This window comes from Solanum stenotomum, chromosome 12, assembly GCF_019186545.1.
Source record: "Solanum stenotomum isolate F172 chromosome 12, ASM1918654v1, whole genome shotgun sequence".
In the NCBI taxonomy this organism is placed as follows: domain Eukaryota; kingdom Viridiplantae; phylum Streptophyta; class Magnoliopsida; order Solanales; family Solanaceae; genus Solanum; species Solanum stenotomum.
Window position 1 is genome coordinate 2,373,958 of NC_064293.1, and position 24,989 is coordinate 2,398,946.

The window sequence follows — 24,989 nt, forward strand, 5'->3', positions numbered from 1 at the left end:
GTTAAACTGCTCAATGATCACACATTCAGAGATGAACTATTGAGAAAACTGATCTCTTCATTTCATATCAAAAGAGTATATAACTCTATACACAACTCCACAATCAAAGACTTACCAAAACTGCACTAAGCTAATGAATACATGTAATATATATACACACACTAACCGACCTAATTACAATGGAAAATATCTTCTATTGCTAACAACCTTCTAACTAACTTTCACGTTAAATCTAACGCCCCAAGTTAACTGACTAACAGTGACCACACAGCTGACTTGTTCCATTAGTCTGTTCCAACTCAACTGTTTGCAATCTCCTTATTATATTCACTAATTGGTCCTTGAATCTTTCATTGGTAACTTCAATCTGTTCTAGTTTCTCCACTATTTCCTTCATCGATGGTCTGCTTTTAGGTTCATTTCCAAGACATGATAGTGCCAGTTGTGCTATTTGTACTGCAGCTCTGGATGGATATTTTCCTCCTAGCCGTGAATCGATTCTGTCCTTCAACTTCCTTCTGTCAGATAAATGAGGCTTAATCCAGTCAATTAGATTATGCTGGTTGCTTGGGCGGTTTGAGTCTATTACTTGTAGACCTGTTAGCATTTCCACTAAAAAGACACCAAAAGCATAGACATCGCTCTTCAAGTACAAGTGTCCTGTAGAAAACAAATAATACACTTGACTATATGTTTAAACTTGTAAGCACAAGATGCATGTGATTCAAGAGAAGTAGAATTTCCAAGTGCAGAAGCCCAACAGACTCCAAGTTTACCTGTTGCAATATACTCGGGAGCAGCATAACCGTACGTTCCAAGTATCTGTGTTGTCACATGTGATTGACTAGCCGAAATACCTTGTTTTGCCATGCCAAAATCTGCTATCTTCGCATTGTAAGACTGAAACATTAAAGAAACAAAGAATGTCATGGAACAGTTATATTAATAACAACCTTTCTCGAATGTTTTCACTGTTATACGTCAGGTGTTGTCTCTCTGTGATAAATAGGTCCAAAACTTTAGGCAAAACAGTGTGTGTAAACCAAAAAGGGGCCCAGTAAGAAAAGGGCTTGTGATACCTTTATTACTTGCGCTAATAAAGGTATATTCCTAGGGAGAAGTAAAGAGAACATACGCCATCAAGTAATATATTTGAGGCTTTGAAGTCTCTGTAAATGACTTGCTTTTCTGATGCATGTAGGAATGCCAAGCCTCGAGCTGCGCCAATCATAATTTGAACCCTTACATTCCATGGAAGTGACGAAGCAACAGAGCGCCCTAAGCAAGCAAAGATAACAAATATGTTTAGGTGGAGCATGAAGTAGCTAGGCACATTCCTTGCTGCTTTGATCTACAATATGTTATATATTATTGACGGAACGTATAGATAATCTTTTACTTCCAAAAAGATGGTTGTTCAAGCTGCCCTTTGGCATAAACTCATAGACAAGCAGTAGTTCTTTATCTTCCTGGCAGTAACCCAAGAGTTTGATGAGGTTAGGATGAGAAAGTCTTCCAAGAATGCTCACCTCAGACTGCATAATTAATAAATGAAATGAAATTCACAAGAGATATATAACCAACATTTACCTAGAATGTGTTACTACTAAGTAATAAATCAATGTCAAGTGCTTCTACGTAAATCTATATTTCTCTCAGACAGACAATAAAGAAGAGAGCAATTGCAGCATCATTAAAATGAAGCAAGCTAGTGCCAGGCATAAACTAGAAATAGCTTCAATTAGAAAACTTAAACTAGAAGTTCACATATTTAGCACAGAGGAATCACCTGCCACCCTTGAAAGCTTTCAGAACTCAATTGCTTAACAGCAATTACTGTCCGGCCACTCTTGGAAGAAAGCGAGTCAGCAAGGTAACCCTTGTAAACTTTACCAAAACCACCTTCTCCCAGCACCGTGTCATTGCTAAATTTTCTGGTGGCAGCCTTGAGTTCAGAGAAAGAAAATATCCTTAAATTTGGGTGCTGTGATATTTTGCTATCTGGATAAACAAGATTCCCTGGCTTTGGTGGTGCTTTTCTGAAATGGCTACGAACATCCCACCATCTTGGTGAAGCAGTGTAGGGACTTTTATCCTCAGATTTTACCTTTTCCCTTGAGATGGCACTCCTTTCAGTTGTATCACCGCCATTACAATCCTCTTGAATGGATGCCCTCTCTCCTTCAATCTGTAACTGAGATGACGTTGATGTGTCATCAAATGAAATGATACCTTCACCTTCGTTCTTCTGAAATACTAATGCTAATTCCAGGCTTTTCACCACTTCAGACATCGCAGGCCGTTCTTGCGGACGACCATCGAAGCATTTAGCAGAAATTCCTATAAACGCCTTTAGACAAGTTGATGAGATGGACCCCAACAGATTCTGATCAATAAGCTTATTAATTTCTCCTTCCTTGATGCATTGTTTGGCCCATGCTACAAGTCCATGTTGTTCCTCAGTCAGGCTCATATCGACTGCAGGTCTTCCTGAGAGCAATTCAAATAGTACTACTCCAAAAGCATATACATCAGTTTTCCATGTCAATCTATTAGTCAGGAAGTACTCAGGATCGAGGTACCCAAATATGCCTTTGACTTGTGTACTAACATGAGTAGCTGATTCATTTCCAGGCCCCATTTTGGACAACCCAAAATCTGAGATCTTGCTTTCCCAGTTTTCATCCAATAGAATGTTTGAGCTTTTGATATCACGATGTATCACCCTATTTTGAGATGTATGAAGGAAATCCAGTCCACGTGCAGCACCCATAGCAATCTTGAGTCTCCGTTCCCAAGAGAGAGATGAGCTATTTCTGTCCATTTTGTACAGATTGTCAGCAAGTGATCCTCGAGGCATATAATCATAAACTAATAACATCTCATGACCTTCAATGCAGTAACCAATGAGGGAGAGAAGGTTCTCATGGCGGTGTGTAGATAACATATTGATTTCTGTCCAAAACTCTTTCTCCCCCTGGCTAGATCCTGGTTTCGATCGCTTAACTGCTACAGTGGTCTCTCCACCATCAATATCCCCTTTGTATACTGTACCATATCCACCGCTACCAATGACAAGTTGAGGATCAAAATTGTTCGTTGATCTTTCCATCTCATCCAGTGAAAATTGACGACACTGATGCACTCCTGAAGATATTCCATTGTACGTCTTGCCAGACTTTATTTCTGCATTACGCCTAATGTAATAAACAGCAACGTTAATCAAAGTGACTATAAATGTCAGTGCAGTTGCAATTTGATTCTTTGTATAGAACAGCACAGTTTTCTCTGATTTTTCTGGTGTTGAACTTGTCACAGGATGCACTGGGCTCACACTACCAAGATTGTTGTCAGGGTTGCTTATCTTGAAGACTTCTAGCCCATTTAAGATGGCATTAGCATGTTTACCGATTGAAGCAAAGTTTGGCTGCAAAACTATAGTAAGGTTACGCTTCCCTTCCCTTCTATCACCCTCCATAATGGAAACATAGTCCCTGTATACAGAAATTCCATGCCCCCCACTCCATTTGATCACATCAGCATCATCTTCAGCATTCTGATTGTTTATGACAATAGTGAAATTCCTTTGGCCTTCATTTATCATTGTAGGTTCAATTTCACAAAAGTGAAGCCTAACAAGGTATCTGAATCCCAAATCAAGTGGAATGTTCCATGTGAGATTACAGAAATTCGAATGGCAGTGAACACCCACTGACCTGGCCGTTTGGTAAACTTCTTTTGGTGCAATGTGAGTTGCTGAGGATGCATATCTGATATCAACGGCTCTGTTGATCGAAAAGGCACCAACTTGAATCAGGTAATTAGTGTCATCTTCCCAGTCCCGAAACATGGTTGCATCTTCCAAGGATGAAATAGAGTTTCCGCCAACATTTATTCGCTGAATTGTCTCCAGTGCTGTGCTATTGTCAATGTAGAATCTGTAATTTCGTCCAACAACAGGGACTCCCTGATCGCCATCTGGTGTGAAATACAGACCGGACGGTATGGAAACAATCTCGATTGCATTAACAAAAGCATAAGTGTCTTCTGAAAAGCCTGATTTTCGAGATGGTATGAATGTTATGCTTAATGTTTCACTTTCTTTTACATTGATGCAAAATTCCTTTTTGAAATAGTTGATGCCTGCAGCAAGGGTAGGCATGAAGTCACTGAGCAGGGTATGCTGATCAGTTTTGACAGTAAAAATGGGTTTGGACTTGATGAAACCTTTGTATGAAGCTGGTTTGAAGTGCAGGCGTATGAACTTGTGTCCCGGTTTCATTGAAAATTGATAGGTAAACTGATGGCGAGACGTTCGAGCAGAGTTATATGGAACTGGATCGGACAAGGCAGCTTGGTGAGGTACTCTTGAATTAACAGATTTTCCAGTTAAGTGTAGAAATGAGGAAGTGAAATTTGAATCTCCAATCCATAGTCGTCCATCTGGTGCAGGGGAATTAGCAGAGGCACCACATGATATGGCAACGTTTTCATGAATGTTAGTTGCAGTAGATATGATGATTATTTGAATACACAATAAGAGAATGAATAACTGAGAGAGAAACATGTTCAATTGATTGTTAGAATTACAAGTGCGATAAACAAACATTTTGAAGCGGAATAGTGTGCCTACCATCAAAGAAATTGCAGCACCGAAACTGAACAGTAAAATCCCAACACTACTCAAGTCTTCCACTTCAAGTCTTGGAGTGGGCCAATGTGCAATTATTTCCTTTTCTAATTGGTAATAAATCATACTGTTAGTTGTAATTTTGATGATTTGACAAACCCAGGGACCTTGTGAAGGGACCTGATCCCGGGCGCAAATATACACACAACTGCCAGGCTGAAAAAAAGTACAATTAGTTGGTGCACAATCTCTAACTGTGGCAGAAACCTCAACCAACGGCATGACCTCGAAGGTTGTGACTATTCTTCATAAAGATTATGTCCAATAGTCATAACTTTAGTTTTTGTAACTTGAAAACTCTCAAGAACTCTTGCAAAGGCTAACAAACGTGAAGAATCATCCTCAAGAACAACAGGGACCTGATAGAGCTGTAAGGTTAGTTGTCTTAGTATTATTTCTTCTGCACGTACATTGTAAATCTCTTCCTAAATCTATAGAGGATTCAGATATTGTGTTTTGGTTGAAAAGTCTAAATCGGTTAAGGGTAATTGATTTAGTGAGCAGCATCGTTTTGTTGCTTAGTCAAAGTCTAAGTCATCTAGAGTGGGTGGTTTAGTGGACAACCAGTGTGTTGCTTAGTTGAATCCTAAGTTGTCTAGTGGTGATAGCTTAGTGGGCAGTGTGGCATCTGCTTAGGCTCTTCAAGTAATAAAGTTTTTACTTGGTTGTGAGATTAATAGCTTTTTCTCACTTTGATTGTAACTGGGTTTCACTTTTGCTTAAAGAAGATTAGTGGAAATAGTTGAAAATCATGTGTGACAGGTCGTGGTTTTACTCCCTTGAGCAAGGAAGTTTCTACGTAAACTGTTTGTGTTGTGTTCTTGTTATTATTTACTCTTCGTTATTGTTCTTGTTGAGTCGAGGGATCTGGTCCATTGACTGAGAGTGGACACACGCATTCTATCACATACATAGCTTTCTACGGTCAAAAAAATATGAACATTACTGTGAATAGACTATAGTGTCATATTAAATTTGGTGTGACACTATTTATACACTAAAATAGTGTTTGGTTGAAGCCCAAAAGTATCAAATTTTACCTCAAAATAAGATTTGTTGTTGGATTTGAAATGGTCTAACATCAAATTTTACACTAAAATAGTGTCACATCATTTTAGTGTAATTCAACTCTAATTCACTACATTAAATTTTGCACTAAAAGTGCATTATTCTTTTTATATTCTTCTCCCTCTTCAATATTAAATTATTATTTTATTTTATTTATATTTTTTAAAAATATTATATAATACAAATAACAATAAAATAGTAAAAAAATTATTTAATGTTGATGAATAGTATTACATCAAATTTAGTGTGACACTATTCACACAATAAAATAGTGTTCGGTTGGCCCCTAAACACTATATTTTACATCAAAATAGGATTGGCTGATTCCCTTCTCACTCACATAAAAAACACAAGTTGGACAAATAGAAAACATTGGCTGAAATAGTCTACCGCCAAGGTTGACCCATCTTTATGTTAGTGACTCTCTGCTCGCCATTCCATGCATTATTTTGGAGTCACGCAGTTGAAAAGTAAAGGCACAAAGAGACTCACCAAACCCCAACCCCACACACCCACACCCTAACATGGATAATACTCTCTTGGTTTCTTGGTTTCTTGGTTTCTATTTATATGTCAGCATTTTCAATTTTACGTTTCTTAAGAAATTATATAAATTTATAATTGTATTTTTATTTTGTATTATCTTGAAGTTAAATTTTCAATGAATGAACATAAATTAGTTTATTTTATTAATTAAATTGGATAATGAACATGAATTAATCATTTAATTTTCTTATGTTGGTCAAATTTATACGTTCAAGGCTAATAACTCTCAAATTTAATATAGAATTAATAATGTTATTTATATAATGGTTTTTATAAAATAACAAATATTAAACAACATTTATTGAATGTTGTTTCCAATTGCACACGCAAGTGTACGCGGTCGCACAAGTAATATAATGGTTCTTAAAAAAACCGGATTATCGAACCCAAAGGACTTGTCAATTAATTATTCTTACTAAATTATATTAATTCTAATTATTTATTTAAGGGGAGGATTTCAAAAGATAAATATATTAACTAAACTAAAAATAAAGATAAAATAACTAAAAAGCAATTAACTAAGAAAATATAGATGTTTACACAATCAATGAATGAATCGATCTACTATTATAATTTAATTAACAATCATGTTTAGCATCAATTTCATCAACTTATTTGATTATCTAGTTATTGATTCACAAGGTTAAATGTATGACCATGGTCTCCCGCCCTCTAATTGCCTACGATAAATGACTACATAACTACATCGTTGAGTGGGGATAGGTTGGACCAATACTGAGCATTACGATTTCTTCCTGTATAGTGACCAAGCATGGTTTCTAGGTATATCTCTATCCTAGATACAAATTAAACCTAATTATTAAGAGAAAATCATGCTCCTTATATTCCACATTCTATCCTCTTCTCGTGAGTTCAATTCGGACAATATGTTTATTTCAATGGTGATCAAGCATCAAAATAGTAATCACAAGAATATAAGAACAACTAATATGATAAACAAATCATGCCGAATCAAAATCACTAAACAATCATATTGTAAGTAAATATAATTCAAGAACGAAAAGTTTAACTCCACATAGACATAGAGCAATTACAACCCATCATTCAAAGAAAAGATGTAAAATAAATCAAAGAAAAGATGTAAAATAAATAAAAGAGAAGAAAAGATAAAATCTTAGATCAAAAGTTAATTTTTACATTTTATCCCCCTCCTAATAATTATTCTTATGAACTATTTATAGATGTAGGAAACCCTGAATAAAATAATTGAGTCCAAAACAAATTGAAAATCCAAAACCAAACAGAATTGGATTTCGATTGAAACACTACTTCGTCCGCCGACAAATTTGGATTTCTTGATATGCTGCCACGTGGACAACTCCAATTAGCACTTCTTTCTTTCTCGCCACCTTCTTTATATATATAAATATTACTAATATAATATTCACTTTAATCCATTAAGCAGCTTGATTGATTTCCATCTTCTATTTTTCATTTCTAATTCGTTTTAGCTTCAAATTCCTTCATCTTCACACCAATTTAATCCTACAAATAAAATATATTATTAAGCATAAGTCATAAAATCCATGTTCAAAAAGGACAAATCTATATATATATATATATTATATATATATAAAGGAGAATCATAGAGAAGGTGATGTGGCACCTCTCTATGGCCTCCATTCCCATTTATATTTTTTCCTTCTTTTTTTTGTTTTTTTTTCTTCATTTTCTCAATAAATAATTATTTATTAATTTAAAAATTCAATCATATTTACTATTCTAATTATGTCTAATAAGTTACAAAAAACCTCCATCTATTTATCTTCTCTACTTAAATAATATGCCTCTTCAACTTCTTTCTAACTATTGTTATGATTTACCCAATCTATAAATAACAATCATCTTTAGAGATGTTCAATGTCCATTTCCATTTTTTCATTCTTTCTTTTTCTTTCATCTTTCATGTACTTAATAATGTCATGATATGGTCTTCACTTTGATAAAAAAAAGCATATATATATTCTTCAAAAATTCATCATAGAGATGTTCATGTTAGTTTGGTACAACTTCATCAAAATGAAGAAAGAAATTTAATTATCTTGGAAGATTCATCAAAAGAGATGGTCATATTAGTATAAAAGTTTGAATGGTTTCCAAATATTTTGAAGAATCATTAATGTATTGTTTTGATTTCAATTAATATTATTGTATTTTTTTAATTTTATTTTGATTAGATATCTACTAACATTGTTATTATGCGAATGAATGAAGATGAAAAGTATCACATTTTTGTTTTTGTTTTTGTCTGTATCTGTTTGTTAATTTCTAATTAATATTCTATATTTTTTTGTCATTGTTGAAAGGTTTAATTTTACCTATGGTACATTTCTCATAGCTATTAGATATTGTTATCCCTAAAAATATATTATATGGTCGATCATATTAGACATCAATCACAAAATAAATAAGTAAACCGTCTTTTTAGTATTTTAAAAACTTTTAATTAATAAATAAATTATTTAATGAAAAGAATGAAGAAAAAATGTTCAAAGTTATTTTATAGTTATGCTATAATAAAAGTGCATTTGTGATTAATATATATTTAACTTATAATTATTTAAAGCAAATATTATCTATCTTATTTTTCACATTAAAGAAGGAGTTATCTTTTGAATAGTTATTATCATTTTTTTTAGTGATGACTACAATGATAATCAAATTAATGTTATAAAACTCTTCCACTCTTTTATATGTGTGTATCTATTTGTCAATTTTTAATTAATATTCTATTTTTTTGTCACTGTTGGAAGGTATAATATTACCTATGGTACATTTCTTATAGCAATTAGATAGTATTGCCCCTAAAAATATATGATATGATCTATCATATTAGAAATCAATCACAAAATAAATAAATCATCTTTTTAGTATTTTTAAAACTTTTAATTAATAAATAAATTATTTAATGAAAAGAATTCTCATTTATGTGTACATATATAATAAAAAGTTATTTTATAGTTATGCTATATACAATAAATGTGTATTTGTGATTAGTATGTATTTAACTTGTAATTAATTAAAGTAAAAATTATCTATCTTAATTTTTCACATTAAAGGAGTTGTTTTTTAAATAGTTATTATCATATATTAATTTTTTTAGTGATGACTACAATAAGAATCTATATATATATATATATATATATAGTGATGTAGCACCTCTCATAGCTCAAGGATTGTATTTATCTTTTTTGTATTTTTTTGGTTATTTTAATTACTTTCTTAATCAATAATTTAATATAATAATATCCACACATTAATAGAAAAATTATTGTCAAAGACGTTACAACCTGTTCAATTCCACATTTATGGAATGACACGATATTAATCTTTCATATATCACATTAAGAATTCCTACAAACTCTTACCATTCATGTAAATTTGTTGCTCCTTTGGATAATCGATTTATAATTTTTTTGTTGTCATTCGAAGCTAACGTTTTTCTTCTTCTTTTAGAACTTGATTTTTAGGTTTCTTCAGAGTGTAAGTTTTCCCCCATTTGTTTATGCTCTTAGTTTTTTTCATCTTATATTACTTGATGAGCAATGTAAGTTCGGATTTGGAATTCCTATGTTGTCACTTGACACTAACATTTTAAATGACGTATTTTTTGCTTTTCAAAACCTGATTTATAGAGTTTAATTTCTTCAGAGGGTAAGTTTTCCCCCCTTTGCTGATGCTTAGGTTTTTTATCTTCTATTATTTGATGAGCCGTCACATTTTAAAAAATGAGGTGCAAATTATATATAAAAAAAACTCCCATTTAAATGTATATAGATTTATGCATTTCACATGTTTTTTTCCTTTTCCCCAAAATTTGAATTAAGTTATATATGTTATAATTGTCAATCGTAATTTATTAGGTGATGTGATACATTTCAATGACCGATAATTTTATTTATTTGTTATTTCTCACTGTAGTTTTTCAATTCACTCTTCTCATTTTGTTTTTTAAAAACTTTTCTCTTATTATTTAATTATTACTAGGGAATAAATAACAACGATTATTATTAAAATTACAATTCAAATTAATTTTTCAAGAGTTCTTTTCAAATTAAGACATATATGTGTATATTAATTTCCTATAATATTTAAGAACTTGGAACTTGAAAAGGCAATAATATGGACCATAATTTTTTTGTCCTTAACTTCTTAAAGATACAGTAATATTATGAAGCTATTGACATTACTTTTGAAGTTATGATTTACACAGTGATTGCTCTCAAGGGAAGATAACTTTGTAAAATTTAGCTTTATCCATTTTGTCCATCCTGTATGTCACACTATTTTTTCATAATTTACCTTTCTTTTTTCATTTTGTGCTTATGGAATTGTAAGTTCTTAAAAAATTGATGTTTTCAAAATTTATCATTGTGTTTGACTTGTAATGTCTAAAAAAAAATTGATATCCTCAATTTTATTTGACATATGCTTATGGGTTATAAAGTGTTAGTATGTTATTTTAATATTATAACAATATGCATCTTTACGTTGTCACTTTGATAATATTTTTTATCATATGCCATTCTTTACTCTCATTTAGAGAGTCTCATTATATTGGCATAATTAGTGTCATTATGTTGCATTACTCCATTTAGAGTTAGTGCTTATGTAAGCAACATATTTTTGTCTGCTTCAGTTTTTTGTAGACGTTAGTGCACATTGGCTAATTGGCAAGAATGGTTTTATACTTTTATTTTTCATTAAAAGCATTGTAACCTCTATCTTATTATTTATTTATTTATTTATTTATTATTTTACCTCTTTATGTTTGTCACTCATGTAACATCTAGATCATTTATCTATTTAATTTACTATTCCATTATTATTATGCTCTTTGCAGGAAATAATTTATTAGCTATAAATATTAATGGTCTTCCTTTGTTTTGAGAACAAAAAAATATAGTGTATAAAATAAGTTCAAAGAAAGTTCTTATTAATTGAAGGGAGGTGTTCTTTTTGTGGAACTTTGAACTCAACTCTTGTCCAAAATTTATTGAGTTATACTTTGTGATTGAGTTGTTGTATCTTGAAGGGGACAAGCCAAGAAGATGACTGTTGGACCGATGACAACATTTGTTGCAATGGGCTTAAAGAGAGCGAGATATCCGCGCCTCGAAAAAATTTAAATATTTTGGATTTTAATTTTTTAAATATTGTTGACTATCTTGAGGACAGTGATGCGTGGAGCAGCATGTATCTCTGCTAAGTCGAATTATCATTTCTTGGGAACAAAGTCTATTTCTGTTGACTAAACATATTTAGGCTTCGTCAAAAAGCACCCAAAATTTCACTCTCGGCCTAAAAAGAATTGGATGAATGGCTTAGTATCTTGTGTATTGTGTTGTGTGTCTCCTAGCTTTGTACTCCAAAACATAGAGAAAACAAAAGAAAAATAAAAACATTTTTGTTTGATTTATTGAATCAGTGTAGATGGATCCTGTTTAATTTGTGCTTTATTCATTCTTAAGAAATAAATGATAAAAGTACAAAAATATAACTCAACAATGACAAGATATAAATTATAAATTATATACATTGCATTAATTCTTCTTCAAGTTTATTTCTCTCTTTACAGTCTTTTTAAAAGTCTAATTTTTTCTCACCTTACTTTATTAATTTAATAAAAACTCAAAAATAGATAAACACATTCAATTAAGTGTACGTTAATCTAACCCATTTAAATTTAGAAAAGGATAAAGTGTTTCAAGTATTCAAAATTATAAAAGATCCTTATTCTAATCATATAAAAATATATTTGATAAAGTTTTTATTACCGCGCGAAGCGCGGACCTATTAACTAGTATAAATAATAAATGTGAGGCAAATAATGATTAAAAATATGTATTCTGGCCTCACATCAACATCCCACACTTAAACTTTTGTTCGTTCTCGAGCAAACATTAAAGCTCATCTTAAAAAAATCATTGCTACAAACACTTAGGCCAAATACCAATTTCAAAGCATCAAGTACACTTCTCAATCATTATGCAAGATATACAAATAACAACAAACATCTAACCTCCTAACCTCAAAGAAGGACTCTGAACTCATTAAATTTAGGGAAAATTATTTATAATAGCAAACTATTAATTCAAATTAAATGCTATAAATATGGTTTGATTTAATTGTACCTCATAGCAAACTGTTGTTATTTCACCTCTCTCCTGGTGAATCTCGCTCGCCACTCTCGTTTTTTATACAAACGCAAGTGTATAAAGTGCGTTTGTGTTTGTATAAAGCGAGAGAAAATTGTATATATACATATATTTTCGTTCCCCTCTCTCCCCTCTCCCAGATCTCGCTCGCCACTCTCCCAGATCTCGCTCTCTCACTCGCCTCTCTCACTTTATACAAAAAACGCAAATTGTATAAAATGCGTTTGTGTTTGTATAAAGCGAGAGAAAATTGTATATATACATATATTTTCGTTCCCCTCTCTTTCCTCTCCCAGATCTCACTCTCTCACTCGCCTCTCTCACTTTATACAAAAACGCAAATGTATAAAATGCTTGAAAATTGTATATGTACATATATTTTCGTTCCCCTCTCTCCCCTCTCCCAGATCTCGCTCGCCACTCTCCCAAATCTCGCTCGCTCACTCGCCTCTCTCACTTTATACAATTGATCTTTTTGTATATGTATACCAAAACAGATTATACAACTGCTTTCTTTTGTATATGTATAGCGAAATATACATATTTATGTTTGCTATGGAGCGCAATTATGCAAACTTTGCTATAGCATACAAATATGAATTTTGTGTTTGCTATATGTGAAAGTTGCTCTTAAATTTAAGCTTGCTCACCTATTCTCATCAAAGAAAGTTAATAAAATCACTTATCCATCATGAAACAAGTGCCCTCACAAGAAGAAAAAGTCCACACACTCAATTCAAAAAATTAAATATAAATTAAGGACTTAGCATCAAAGAACAACTCACACTTACAAATAAAATTCACATGTATGCACAAAGAACCATAGGTTTGCCCATTATGTACATCTCCACTAATTAATCATGTTTGAATAGAATCAAATAGGACTTTAACGGTTTGTAATGTAGGCTAGGGGACGGGTAGGAAACTATATAATAGTGACTTACACTTCCTTAAGCACTTTGCAATTTTAGACTTCATCACCCATTATTTTCTTCTCTTTATTTTCAGCCCTCTCTTCAACAATTATTTCACAAGTAATTCTCATCATCTCAAGAATGTCATTTTTTTTAAGTTTTCCTTCATAATAGTCACCCTCAACTTATGTATTTTACATGCGTTAAGGTGCACGATGTCCTTGGAAGGACCAGGGCCATCATAAAGGTAACTTCTTTTGTTCATCTTTTTTTTTCACATCACATTCTTTCAAAGAGGGCTTTTTAAGCACTTTGTAGCTATCACTGATTACCTCTTTCACTCAACCATCCCCTTTTCTCAGAATTGATAATTAGAATAAGTCTATGTGATAATGTTCAAGGAAGCAAGGTGCAAAAACTAGGGATTCAACAAAATAGTCAAGGGCAAAATATGGCTACCAACAAAAGGCTACAAACTCAAAAGGGCTAACTAGTGATATAATATCTGAAAATGCTAAAATTTACCAGACAAATCAAAGAAAGCCTATTATCATCTCCTAAACAAAGCAACACTTTTTATTTCGCTTCAATAACATGTAGGGCAAGTTCTAGACTAAGATGTAAAATATGGAATAAACAAAATCTTACCACACATGGCACAAGTATCAATCAAGATGGATCAATTCCACTTCTATAAGAGACAGGATCATAACAAACTACAAAATAAAATAAGCTATATACAAAGTCACAACCATGAACCTAGAGGTCAAAGAGTTTGCAATTTCACTAGCAATCAAGCATTCACTAGAAAGTACTACTCAAAATTAGGCCCAAATAGTAAGTATCACATAACTCAAAAGGGTCTTTTTTCTCTCCAATTTTTTTTTTTTAAAAAAATTATTCCTAAAAATAATAAAAGACAGTCGGTTCAAAGGGACTATCCTCAAAGAAAGAACCGAAAACAAAAGCCAAGGAACCCATTCTTAAAAAAAGAAAAGACTCAATAAAACGGTAAACACTAGGAATTCATTCCTCCACCCCACACTTAAAAAGATGTTATGTCCCCAAAGCATCAAATAATATTTAAAACAAGGGTTAGGAAAACTCCCTGGGGCCTCTAGGCCTAGCTAGTAGCATGTTCTCTTAATTTTCATCAAGGGTCGTCACCCTACACTTAAGCTCAAATGTGCTCCTTAGCTCCAAATTTCGGATACTCAGACTTCTCCAAAACCTGTAAAAACCTCACAAAAAATGACACTAAAAATAAAAAAATAAAAAAATAAGAAGTTACACTATAAATTGGGTTGCCTCCCAATAAGCGCTCAATTTAACGTCGCAGCACGACACAAGTAAGTTCACCACTTTTCTTTCCACTTTGAACTTATGAATTGTACCCTAACTTTACATCTATTTTTCTGCTCCTCTCAATGGGTGGTGGTATAAACATAAAAGACTCAAGTAATATATGTCGCATCTTGCACTTCTTTGCCCTTATGTGAGGAATATTTGTTTGTCTACGTGGACTAGAAAACCTTAGGATGTAGGGGCCTGTTCCTCATCTATACAGTTCTCCATTAGTTCAGATGACTCGAATGACAACATCTAAACATAATGTTGAAAAGTGATTTGAATAGGGTCCAATATGTCCCTCTTCCAAACTTACACCAATTGCAACATGCTCAGTTTTATACTCTTTCACAAATGTGGCGTCTTCAAGTAAAGTCTGATTGCATTGCATCTCCTCCCGTTTTAGATCATCAATTTGACTTTCGAGTGCCTTTTCAGTAGCACAAAACTCATAATTGAATTGTTGAGCGTCAAACGCAGCAACCTTTGCATTCAATTCATTGCTTAAGTCATGAGTATGCAAGAAAAACATATTAACATCTTGAAAGTGCTTCGTTTTTCTATCTATTAGGCGTGACATCGCATATATGATTCTCCTACGGTGCTCTTCATATTCCTCTATTAATTTCCTGCAAGATTTCATACTATCAAAGGAACAAAGATTATTAGCATCATCATGAGAGGTTTTTGAAGTAGGGTAACAACACACGGTGCAACCGACCCACAACCCCCTACAAAATTTGCAGGATAGAGATGGTGCATACAATTATCCCTTGGAAATATAATTTCTTTGTTGCCATAAGTGTGCTCTTTTGCAATAAGGACAAGGTCTTACCGCTTGTGAATAATCCTCATTCCCGTTCATCCCACGAAAAGTATTAATTAGTAGAAAAAAATATGTATAAAAATAAATAAACATATAAATAAACAAATAAAAAGAAAAAGTACATCCTAGAAGAATAGTTAATTTTTAAGTCCCCGGCAGCGGCGCCAAAAACTTGTTGCTTCCAATTGCAAACGCAAGTGTACACGGTCGCACAAATAATATAGTGTCTCTTAAAAGAACCGGATTATCGAACCCAAAGGACTTGTCAATTAATTATTCTTACTAAATTATATTGATTCTAATTATTTATTTAAGGGGAGGATTTCAAAAGATGAATATATTAACTAAACTAAAAATAAAGATAAAGTACCTAAAAAGCAATTAACTAAGAAAAGATAGATGTTTACACAATCAATCAATGAATCGATCTAGGATTATAATTTAACTAACAATCATGTTTAGCATCAATTTCATCAACTTATTTGATTATCTAGTTATTGATTCACAGGGTTAAATGTATGATCATGGTCTCCCGACCTTTAATCGTCTACGATAAATGACAACCTAACTACATAGTTGAGCGGGGATAGGCTGGATCAAGTACCAAGCATTACAATTTATTCCTAAATAGTGACCAAGCATGGTTTCCAGGTATATCCTTATCTTAGATATAAATTAACCCTAATTATTAAGAGAAAATCATGCTCCTTATATTCCACGTTCTATTCTCTTAATTCTCTCTTGAGTTCAATTCGAACAATATGTTTATTTCAATGGTGATCAAGCATCAAAATAGTAATCACAAGAATATAAGAAGAACTAATATGATAAGCAAATCATGCCGAATAGTAACATACTTTAGAAATATTGATCGACCTTTTTGTCTTTTGTTAAAAGACTTTAGAATAGACGAAATTGTCATTTATTATTTTTTAAAATTAGTTCAATACTCCCTTTGTCCACTTTTATTTGTCATGTTATGCTTTTCGAAAGTTAAATTGACTAATTTTTCAAGTTAAATTAGATTACATTAATTGATATTTTAACCAAAAAAAAAATAGATATTCAAAAACTATACGAAAAATATTATAAGTTGCAATTTTTTAATATTAATATTATGAAAAAATACTTCGTAATTTATTATTGCAAAATATTAAATGATACTAATATATCTAAGATAAAATTGTAAGTATGGTAACTCTTAACGGGTTAACGGTTTATCCGATAAGGAAATTGAATAAACCGCCCCACACCAATAAGCCGTTAATTATAAAATTCCAATCCGTTCACCAACCGTTTATTCGATAATCCAATATCAATAAGCTAATTTTGTAATTGGCTTATCGGTTACAGAATGATTTTGAATACCCCTATTATCAGCCGATTTTGCTAATGAGTGGTCAAACCCTTAAAAAACACTTAAAAAGAATTGGACTAAGTAAAATGCAATGTGTTTGAATTTTAAAAAAAAAATTGTTTGTCCCAATTTGTTTGACACACTTTCTTCTTTAGTCAACTCCAAAAAGAATGACATATTTCCTTTTTTTGTAAATATTTAACAACACTATCAATATTTTATCTATGTTGGATCCCACTTTTTTGGCAAAAAAATGTGTACTCTTCTATTTAAAAATTCATTTAGTTTAAGAGAATTTTAGAACATTGTAAAGTCTCCCCATATTTTGAACATTGTTCACCGTAATACTATATCACATAAATTGAAACAGGGGAATAAAATTTTAAGAAAAGTGTAAGTTCTTAGAAATGATGATTGTAATTAGCTATGTGATGTAGTTTAACGGACAATTAGGTAATTAAAATCATCATTTTTAGAGTATATAATTTCATTGAAAAGTTAATATATACCTTAGTCACTTATAAATTGAAGCCTTGTCCCACCTTGATTTTGCAAGTGCAAGTGTCTAAGGTAAATATTAACTTTTCAATTACGAAACATCGCTTCTCTTCCAGGGCCATGGTATGGGGCTTGTTTATAGCAAAACTAGTGCATGTGTACTATGTGCTTCCAATTTCTAAGTTATAGCGGCATCTCCCTACTAATTGATATCCATAACAAGTTACTAACTCAAAATCTAAATGTAGAACTCTTTATGTATCACTAAAATCATCAAAACCTAACGCCAGACAGAGTGTTATATCTATTTGTAATAGGAACAAAATTGTGTATTTGTTAATAGTGGCGGAAAATCAACAATAACTTTGTTGAGGAATTGCTCCCAATCGGACTTTGAATCTTAAGGAAACAGAGTACAATGCCACAAACTAAATATTCTTTTTGGGTTGTTTAATGTCAAATGTTGATAAATAAAGATTCTGCCTTTTCACTTTTTTTTTTTTTTCTCTTTATTTAATTTCACACCTTTTCCTAAGGGTGAAGCACCATTTTAAAAAGAGAGTGGATGTTATGGTTTAATAGTTACAATGTAACCGTTCCCACTCATTTTTCAAAATTGTGTTAATCTCTTTTTTTAGAAACTATATTGGGTCGGGTCTACATGGACGACCCATGACCCAAAAGCTTACACAGAGACTTACCACTTCTTCTCACAAGCTAAGACTACAGGACCAACTAGACATACTCAACAAAAGAAGAAGAAATTGTCTGTATTTGGACCATTAAGTTATTGTAGCTTCTTCATATTGTTAAAAGTAGTATCATATTCACTCTACTCTTCTAAGGAGTGGATAGGCCCGGTTCCGTGTATTAGGTGGAGAAGGATGGTCCTTGGGTCTTTCATAGGTAGCCTCAATCTGTTCTAGTTTCTCCACTACTTCCTTCATTGACGGTCTGCTTTTAGGTTCATTTCCAAGACATGATAGTGCCAGTTGTGCTATTTGTACTGCAGCTCTGGATGGCTATTTTCCTCCCAAACGCGAATCCATCTTCTCCTTCAACTTTCTTTTATCAGATAAATGAGGCTTAATCCAGTCAACCAGATAATGCTGGTTGCTTGGCCGGTTTGTGTCTAGTGCTCGTAGACCTGTTAGCATTTCCACTAAAAAGACACCAAAAGAATACACATCGCTCTTCACGTACAGGTGTCCTGTAGAAAAATGACAATACAAGTATGAACAAACATTGACTACATGTTTAAGCACAAAATGTGACTCAAGAGAAGTAGAATTTCCAACAGACTCCAAGTTTACCTGTTGCAACATACTCGGGAGCAGCATAACCATCTGTTCCAATTATCTGTGTTGACACATGTGACTGGCTATCCGAAGTACCTTGTCTTGCCAAGCCAAAACCTGCTATCTTTGCATTGTAAGACTGAAACATAAGGGAAATAAAGAATGTCATGAAACAGTTTTATTAATAACAACCTTTTGTCACTCTGTGATCAATTAATAGCTCCAAAACTTTAGGCCAAACAGTGTGTGTAAAACATAAAGGTGCCCAGTATGAAAAGGGCTCGTGACACCTGTATTACTTGCGCTAAACCACTATATGACAATATTCCAAGGGAAGAAGTAAAGGAAACATACGCCATCAAGTAATATATTTGAGGCTTTGAAGTTTCTGTAAATGATTTGCTTCTCTGATGCATGTAGGAATGCCAAGCCTCGACCTGCGGCGATCACAATTTGAACCCTTACATTCCATGGAAGTGACAAAGCAGCAGAGCGGCCTAAGAAAACAAAGAGAAAATATATGTTTAGGTGGAGCATGAAGTAGCTAGACACATTCCTTGCTGCTTTGATCTAGAATATGTTACATATTATTGAGAACATATAGATAAATCTCTTACTTCCAAAAAGATGGTTGTTCAAGCTGCCCTTTCGCATAAACTCATAGACAAGCATTAGTTCTTTATCTTCCTGGAAGTATCCCAAGAGTTTGACGAGGTTAGGATGAGAAAGTCTTCCAAGAATGCTCACCTCGGACTGCATAATTAACAAATGAAATGAAATTACTTGGAAAATGTTTAGCAGATACAAGCAACAAAAACTCACTGTATCAGAGCAATGGAATAATCTTCACATTTAAATATGTAGAACAACTCCAGATCAATCAACTAAAATTGAGTTACTTAGTAGAAAGCAAAACTTGTGCCCAGAGATGTTGATAATGGTTGCAATTGATCTGCTAAACCTAGCAGAAGACATAAGATCACAAGTTTCGGTATACAAATTAAAAAAGTGAGACATTCAAATGCAAAGGGACCGATGGTAGAGAGTTGCCTGCATCCAAAATTGATTATTCACTATAACTGCCAAAGAGCAAGTACAAAAGGCTGCACAACAAAACTAAGACTGCAAAAAGAAAATCCTAGACCATTCACCCAACTGAATATTAGCATAATCATACTGGTGACTGTTCTATTTATAGTGAACGACAATAAGCACCAAAGAGTTCAAGGAATTGCTATTTGCCAAAGTTTAGAGCAAACACAGTGCGCCAATAAGCATACATAATATATCTTACTCTCTTAATTCTGACTTCCCCACCGGAAGTAGTCAAAGAGATTCAACTCAATGGGACAATAAACGCCTTGGACAGCCAACATTTACCAAGAATGAGTTACTACTATGCAAATTGATATGTCTCTCACACAGACAATAAAGAAGAGAGCAATTGCAGCTTAATTAAAATGAAGCAAGCTAGTGCCAGGCATAAACTAGGCTCCAATTAGAAGACTTAAAGGAGTTCACATATATAGGGCAGAGGAATCACCTGCAACACTTTAAATCCTTCGAAGCTTTCAGAATTCAATTTATAAACAGCAATTAGAGTCCGGTCATTCTTGGAAGAAGGCGACTCAGCAAGACAACCCTTGTAAACTTTTCCAAAACTACCTTCTCCCAGCACTGTGTCATTGCTAAATTTTCTGGTGGCGGCCTTGAGTTCAGAGAAAGAAAATATCCTTAAATTTGGGTGCTGTGATATTTGGCTATCTGGATAAACAAGATTCCCTGGTTTTGGTGGTGCTTTTCTGAAATGGCTACGAAAATCCCACCATCTTGGTGAAGCAGTGTGGGGACATTTATCCTCAGAGTTTACCTTTTCCCTTGAGATGGCACTCCTTTCTGTTCTATCACTGCCATTACAATCCTCTTTAATGGATGCCCTCTCTGCTTCAATCCTTGACTGAGATGACGTTGATGTGTCATCAAATGAAATGATACCTTCACCTTCATTCTTCTGAAATACTAATGCTAATTCCAGGATTTTCACCACTTCAGACATCGCAGGTCGTTCTTGTGGATGACCATAGAAGCATTTAGCAGAAATTCCTATAAACGCCTTTAGACAAGTTGATGAGATGGACCCCAACAGATTCTGATCAATAAGCTTATTAATTTCTCCTTCCTTGATGCATTGTTTGGCCCATGCTACAAGTCCATGTTGTTCCTCAGGCAGTCTCATATCGACTGCCGGTCTTCCTGAGAGCAATTCAAATAGTACTACTCCAAAAGCATACACATCAGTTTTCCATGTCAATCTATTAGTCAGAAAGTACTCAGGATCGAGGTACCCAAATGTGCCTTTGACTTGTGTACTAACATGAGTAGCTGATTCATTTCCAGGCCCCATTTTGGACAACCCAAAATCTGAGATCTTACTTTCCCAGTTTTCATCCAACAAAATGTTTGAGCTTTTGATATCACGATGTATCACCCTATTTTGAGATGTATGAAGGAAATCCATTCCACGTGCAGCACCTATAGCAATCTTGAGTCTCCGTTCCCAAGAGAGAGATGAGCTATTTATGTCCATTTTGTACAGGTTGTCAGCAAGTGATCCCCGAGGCATATAATCATAAACTAATAACATCTCGTGACCTTCAGTGCAGTAACCAATTAGGGAGAGAAGGTTCTCATGGCGGTGCGTAGATAACATATTGATTTCCGTCCAAAACTCTTTCTCCCCCTGGCTAGATCCTGGTTTCGATCGCTTAACTGCTATAGTGGTCTCTCCACCATCAATATCCCCTTTGTATACTGTACCATATCCACCGCTACCAATGACAAGCTGAGGATCAAAATTGTTCGTTGATCTTTCCATCTCATCCAGTGAAAATTGACGACACTGATGCTCTCCTGAAGATATTCCATTGTTCGTCTTGCCAGACTTTATTTCTGCATTACACCTAATGTAATAAACAGCAACATTAATCAAAGTGACTATAAATGTCAGTACAGTCGCAATTTGATTCTTGGTATACAACAGCACAGGTTCCTCTGATTTTTCTGGTGTTGAACTTGTAACAGGATGCACAGGGCTGACACTACCAAGATTGTTGTCAGGATTGCTTATCTTGAAGACTTCTATCCCATTTAAGATGGCATTAGCATGTTTACTGATTGAAGGAAACTTTGGCTGCAAAACTATTGTAAGGTTACGCTTCCCTTCCCTTCTATCACCCTCCATAATGGAAACATAGTCCCTGTATACAGAAATTCCATTCCCCCCACTCCATTTGATCACATTAGCATCATCTTCAGCATTCTGATTGTTTATAACAATAGTGAAATTCCTTTGGCCTTCATTTGTCATCGTAGGTTCAATTTCACAAAAGTGGAGCCTAACAAGGTATCTGAATCCCAAATCAAGTGGAATTTTCCATGTGAGATTACAGAAATTCGAATGGCAGTGAACACCCACTGACCTGGCCGTTTGGTAAACTTCTTTTGGTGCAATGTGAGTTGCTGAGGATGCATATCTGATATCAACGGCTCTGTTGATCGAAAAGGCACCAACTTGAATCAGGTAATTAGTGTCATCTTCCCAGTCCCGAAACATGGTTGCATCTTCCAAGGATGAAATAGAGTTTCCGCCAACATTTATTCGCTGAATTGTCTCCAGTGCTGTGCTATTGTCAATGTAGAATCTGTAATTTCGTCCAACAACAGGGACTCCCTGATCGCCATCTGGTGTGAAATACAGACCAGACGGTATGGAAACAATCTCGATTGCATTAGCAAAAGCATAAGTGTCTTCTGAAAAGCCTGATTTTCGAGATGGTATGAATGTTATACTTAATGTTTCACTTTCTTTTACATTGATGCAAAATTCCTTTTTGAAATAGTTGATGCCTGCAGCAAGGGTAGGCATGAAGTCACTGAGCAGGGTATGCTGATCAGTTTTGACAGTAAAAATGGGTTTGGATTTGATGAAACCTTTGTATGAAGCTGGTTTGAAGTGCAGGCGTAAGAACTTGTGTCCTGGTTTCACTGAAAATTTGTAGGTAAACTGATGGCGAGACGTTCGAGCAGACTTATAAGGAACTGGATCCAACAAGGCATCTTGGTGAGGTACTCTTGAATTAATAGATTTTCCAGTTAAGTGTAGAAATGAGGAAGTGAAAGTTGAATCTCCAATCCATAATCGTCCATCTGGTGCAGGGGAATTGCCAGAGGCACCACATGATATGGCAATGTTTTCATGAATGTTAGTGGCAGCAGCAGATATGATGATTGTTTGAATACACAATAAGAGAATGAATAGCTGAGAGAGAAACATGTTCAGTTGCTATAAACAAACAAGTTGAAGAGGAATAGTTTGCCTACAATAAAAAAAACTGGACAATAAAAGCCCAATAGTAACTCATTCTTGGAGTAGGCCAATGTGCAGTTATTGTTGTATTCTTACAGAAAAGTCAAAGAACCTCTATAGTCAATCGTTTCCTTTTCTAATTAATCATACATATCCATTCGAGTTAGTTCTGAACCTAAATGATGACTTTTAAGTCCAATTTTGATCTTTCTTCGGTCCAAATTGGATAGCACATATATAACGTACGCTATGCGCTCTCCTCACATTCACTCTACTTCTATTCATTGACCTTCTGCCATCATATTATTATTATTATTTGCTGGACAGGTGCATTTTTCGTTTATTCAATGTTAATTAGTGTAATTTTTTAAAATTACTATAGTTTTATTCGTTTAACTCTTCCAAATAGATCATTGTTCTCTGTTGCATTTTCTGACTCATTTGGCTAAACACGAGTGCATTTTTTTGTCAAAGATAGTAAAATGAAAGATGATATGAGATCAAAAATATATATTTTTAATTATTATTCGCCTCACATTTAGTATTTTTATTTGTCCCTTTTGAACATAAATTTTATGGATTGTGCATAATAGTATATTTTATTTGTAGATAAAATTGGGGGAAAAAGGTCAAAAATACCCCTCAAGTTTAGTTTATTAGTTGACTATACCCCTACCGTTAAAACAAAGTTATTTATATCCTTGCCATTACTAATTTCACCATTTATACCCCTCAATTGACGGAAATTCCCAAATTGACTCAAATTAACAAATTTTTACTTAAATTGCCCAATTTAAACCCGACCCAACCCACCTAATAATATAACCCATTTTTGTTCTATCTTCATTTTTGTTCATCTTCATCTTCATCCTTAAACTTGTGTTCCTTTTCAAAAACAATAAAATCATCCAACACAGCCCAACAATATCGAAAATAATGTAATAATGGCTATGAAACCAAAAACACAAGAACACAACAATGATTAAATACAGATAATCGAAGCATTATTTTTCAGTCAGATCTAAAAAATTATCGGAATTACTGGAGCTTGGAACTCTAAATCATCGTTGCTGATTTCCTCCGGTCTATCGGAGTTAAGATTTCACGGTGGTGCCTGGACACTGTTAGCGATGTGGGTCTGGATGAGAGAGCAGAGAGCAGAGTCAGTTTTCCATGTTTGACCCGTTCTTGGAATCAGAGAGGAAGACCTAGCTCTATGAATCAAAATAAAATAAAAAGGCCACCAGACTGAAGTTAGAGTTACAGTTCATGTTTCAAGTAATTAAAATGAAATTTTCAGTTGGGAATGGTTGTATCAGGGATATTAATATATACCAAAAACTATACTAAATTATTAGTACTAAAAAAAAGGAACACATACCTCTTCGGAAACTTCTTATGCCTCCTTTGAAGATCTCGCATAGTTCACAAGGAACCAGCCACCAACATTGAACTTTATATCAAGCAGGTATGGGAAAAATTATAAATTGATGAATAGTAATGCCTATGTATCAACCTATGTCAGCTTAAGAACATTATTGGAATTTTTTGGAAGAACTTAAAGCTATGGAATCCACAAGTTTAAAGATGAAGATGAAGATGAACAAGAATGAAGATAGAACAAAAATGGGTTATATTATTGGGTGGGTCGGGTCGGGTTAAAATTGAGTAATTTAAGTAAAATTGGTTAATTTGAGTCAATTTGGGATTTCCGTCAATTGAGGGGTATAAATGGTGAAATTAGTAACGGCAAGGGTATAAATAACTTTGTTTTAACGGTAGAGATATAGTTAACTAATAAACCAAAGTTGAGGGGTATTTTTCACCCTTTTCCCTAAAATTGGTGTGAAGATGAAGAAGTTTGGAGCTAAAACAAATTAAAAATGAAAGATTATAGAAT

At 33.7% G+C, this 24,989-nt stretch overlaps 2 protein-coding genes across 2 annotated transcripts; both read right to left on the bottom strand.

Moving 5' to 3' along the window:
• Positions 1–253: 253 nt before the first annotated feature.
• LOC125846333 (receptor-like protein kinase FERONIA) lies at positions 254–23,173 on the bottom strand. Its single transcript, XM_049525730.1, has 6 exons — positions 22,714–23,173; positions 1,790–4,227; positions 1,400–1,535; positions 1,136–1,278; positions 777–900; positions 254–660 (listed from the first exon to the last, which is right to left on the bottom strand). Exons 1-6 carry the CDS (start codon positions 23,054–23,056, stop codon positions 254–256), a joined length of 3,591 nt encoding a protein of 1,196 aa, XP_049381687.1. The 5' UTR covers positions 23,057–23,173.
• LOC125846590 (receptor-like protein kinase FERONIA) lies at positions 17,949–22,535 on the bottom strand. Its single transcript, XM_049526123.1, has 5 exons — positions 20,267–22,535; positions 19,341–19,476; positions 19,078–19,220; positions 18,739–18,862; positions 17,949–18,635 (listed from the first exon to the last, which is right to left on the bottom strand). The coding sequence occupies exons 1-5, from the start codon at positions 22,334–22,336 to the stop codon at positions 18,448–18,450; spliced, it is 2,661 nt and encodes an 886-aa protein (XP_049382080.1). The 5' UTR covers positions 22,337–22,535; the 3' UTR covers positions 17,949–18,447.
• Positions 23,174–24,989: the final 1,816 nt, after the last annotated feature.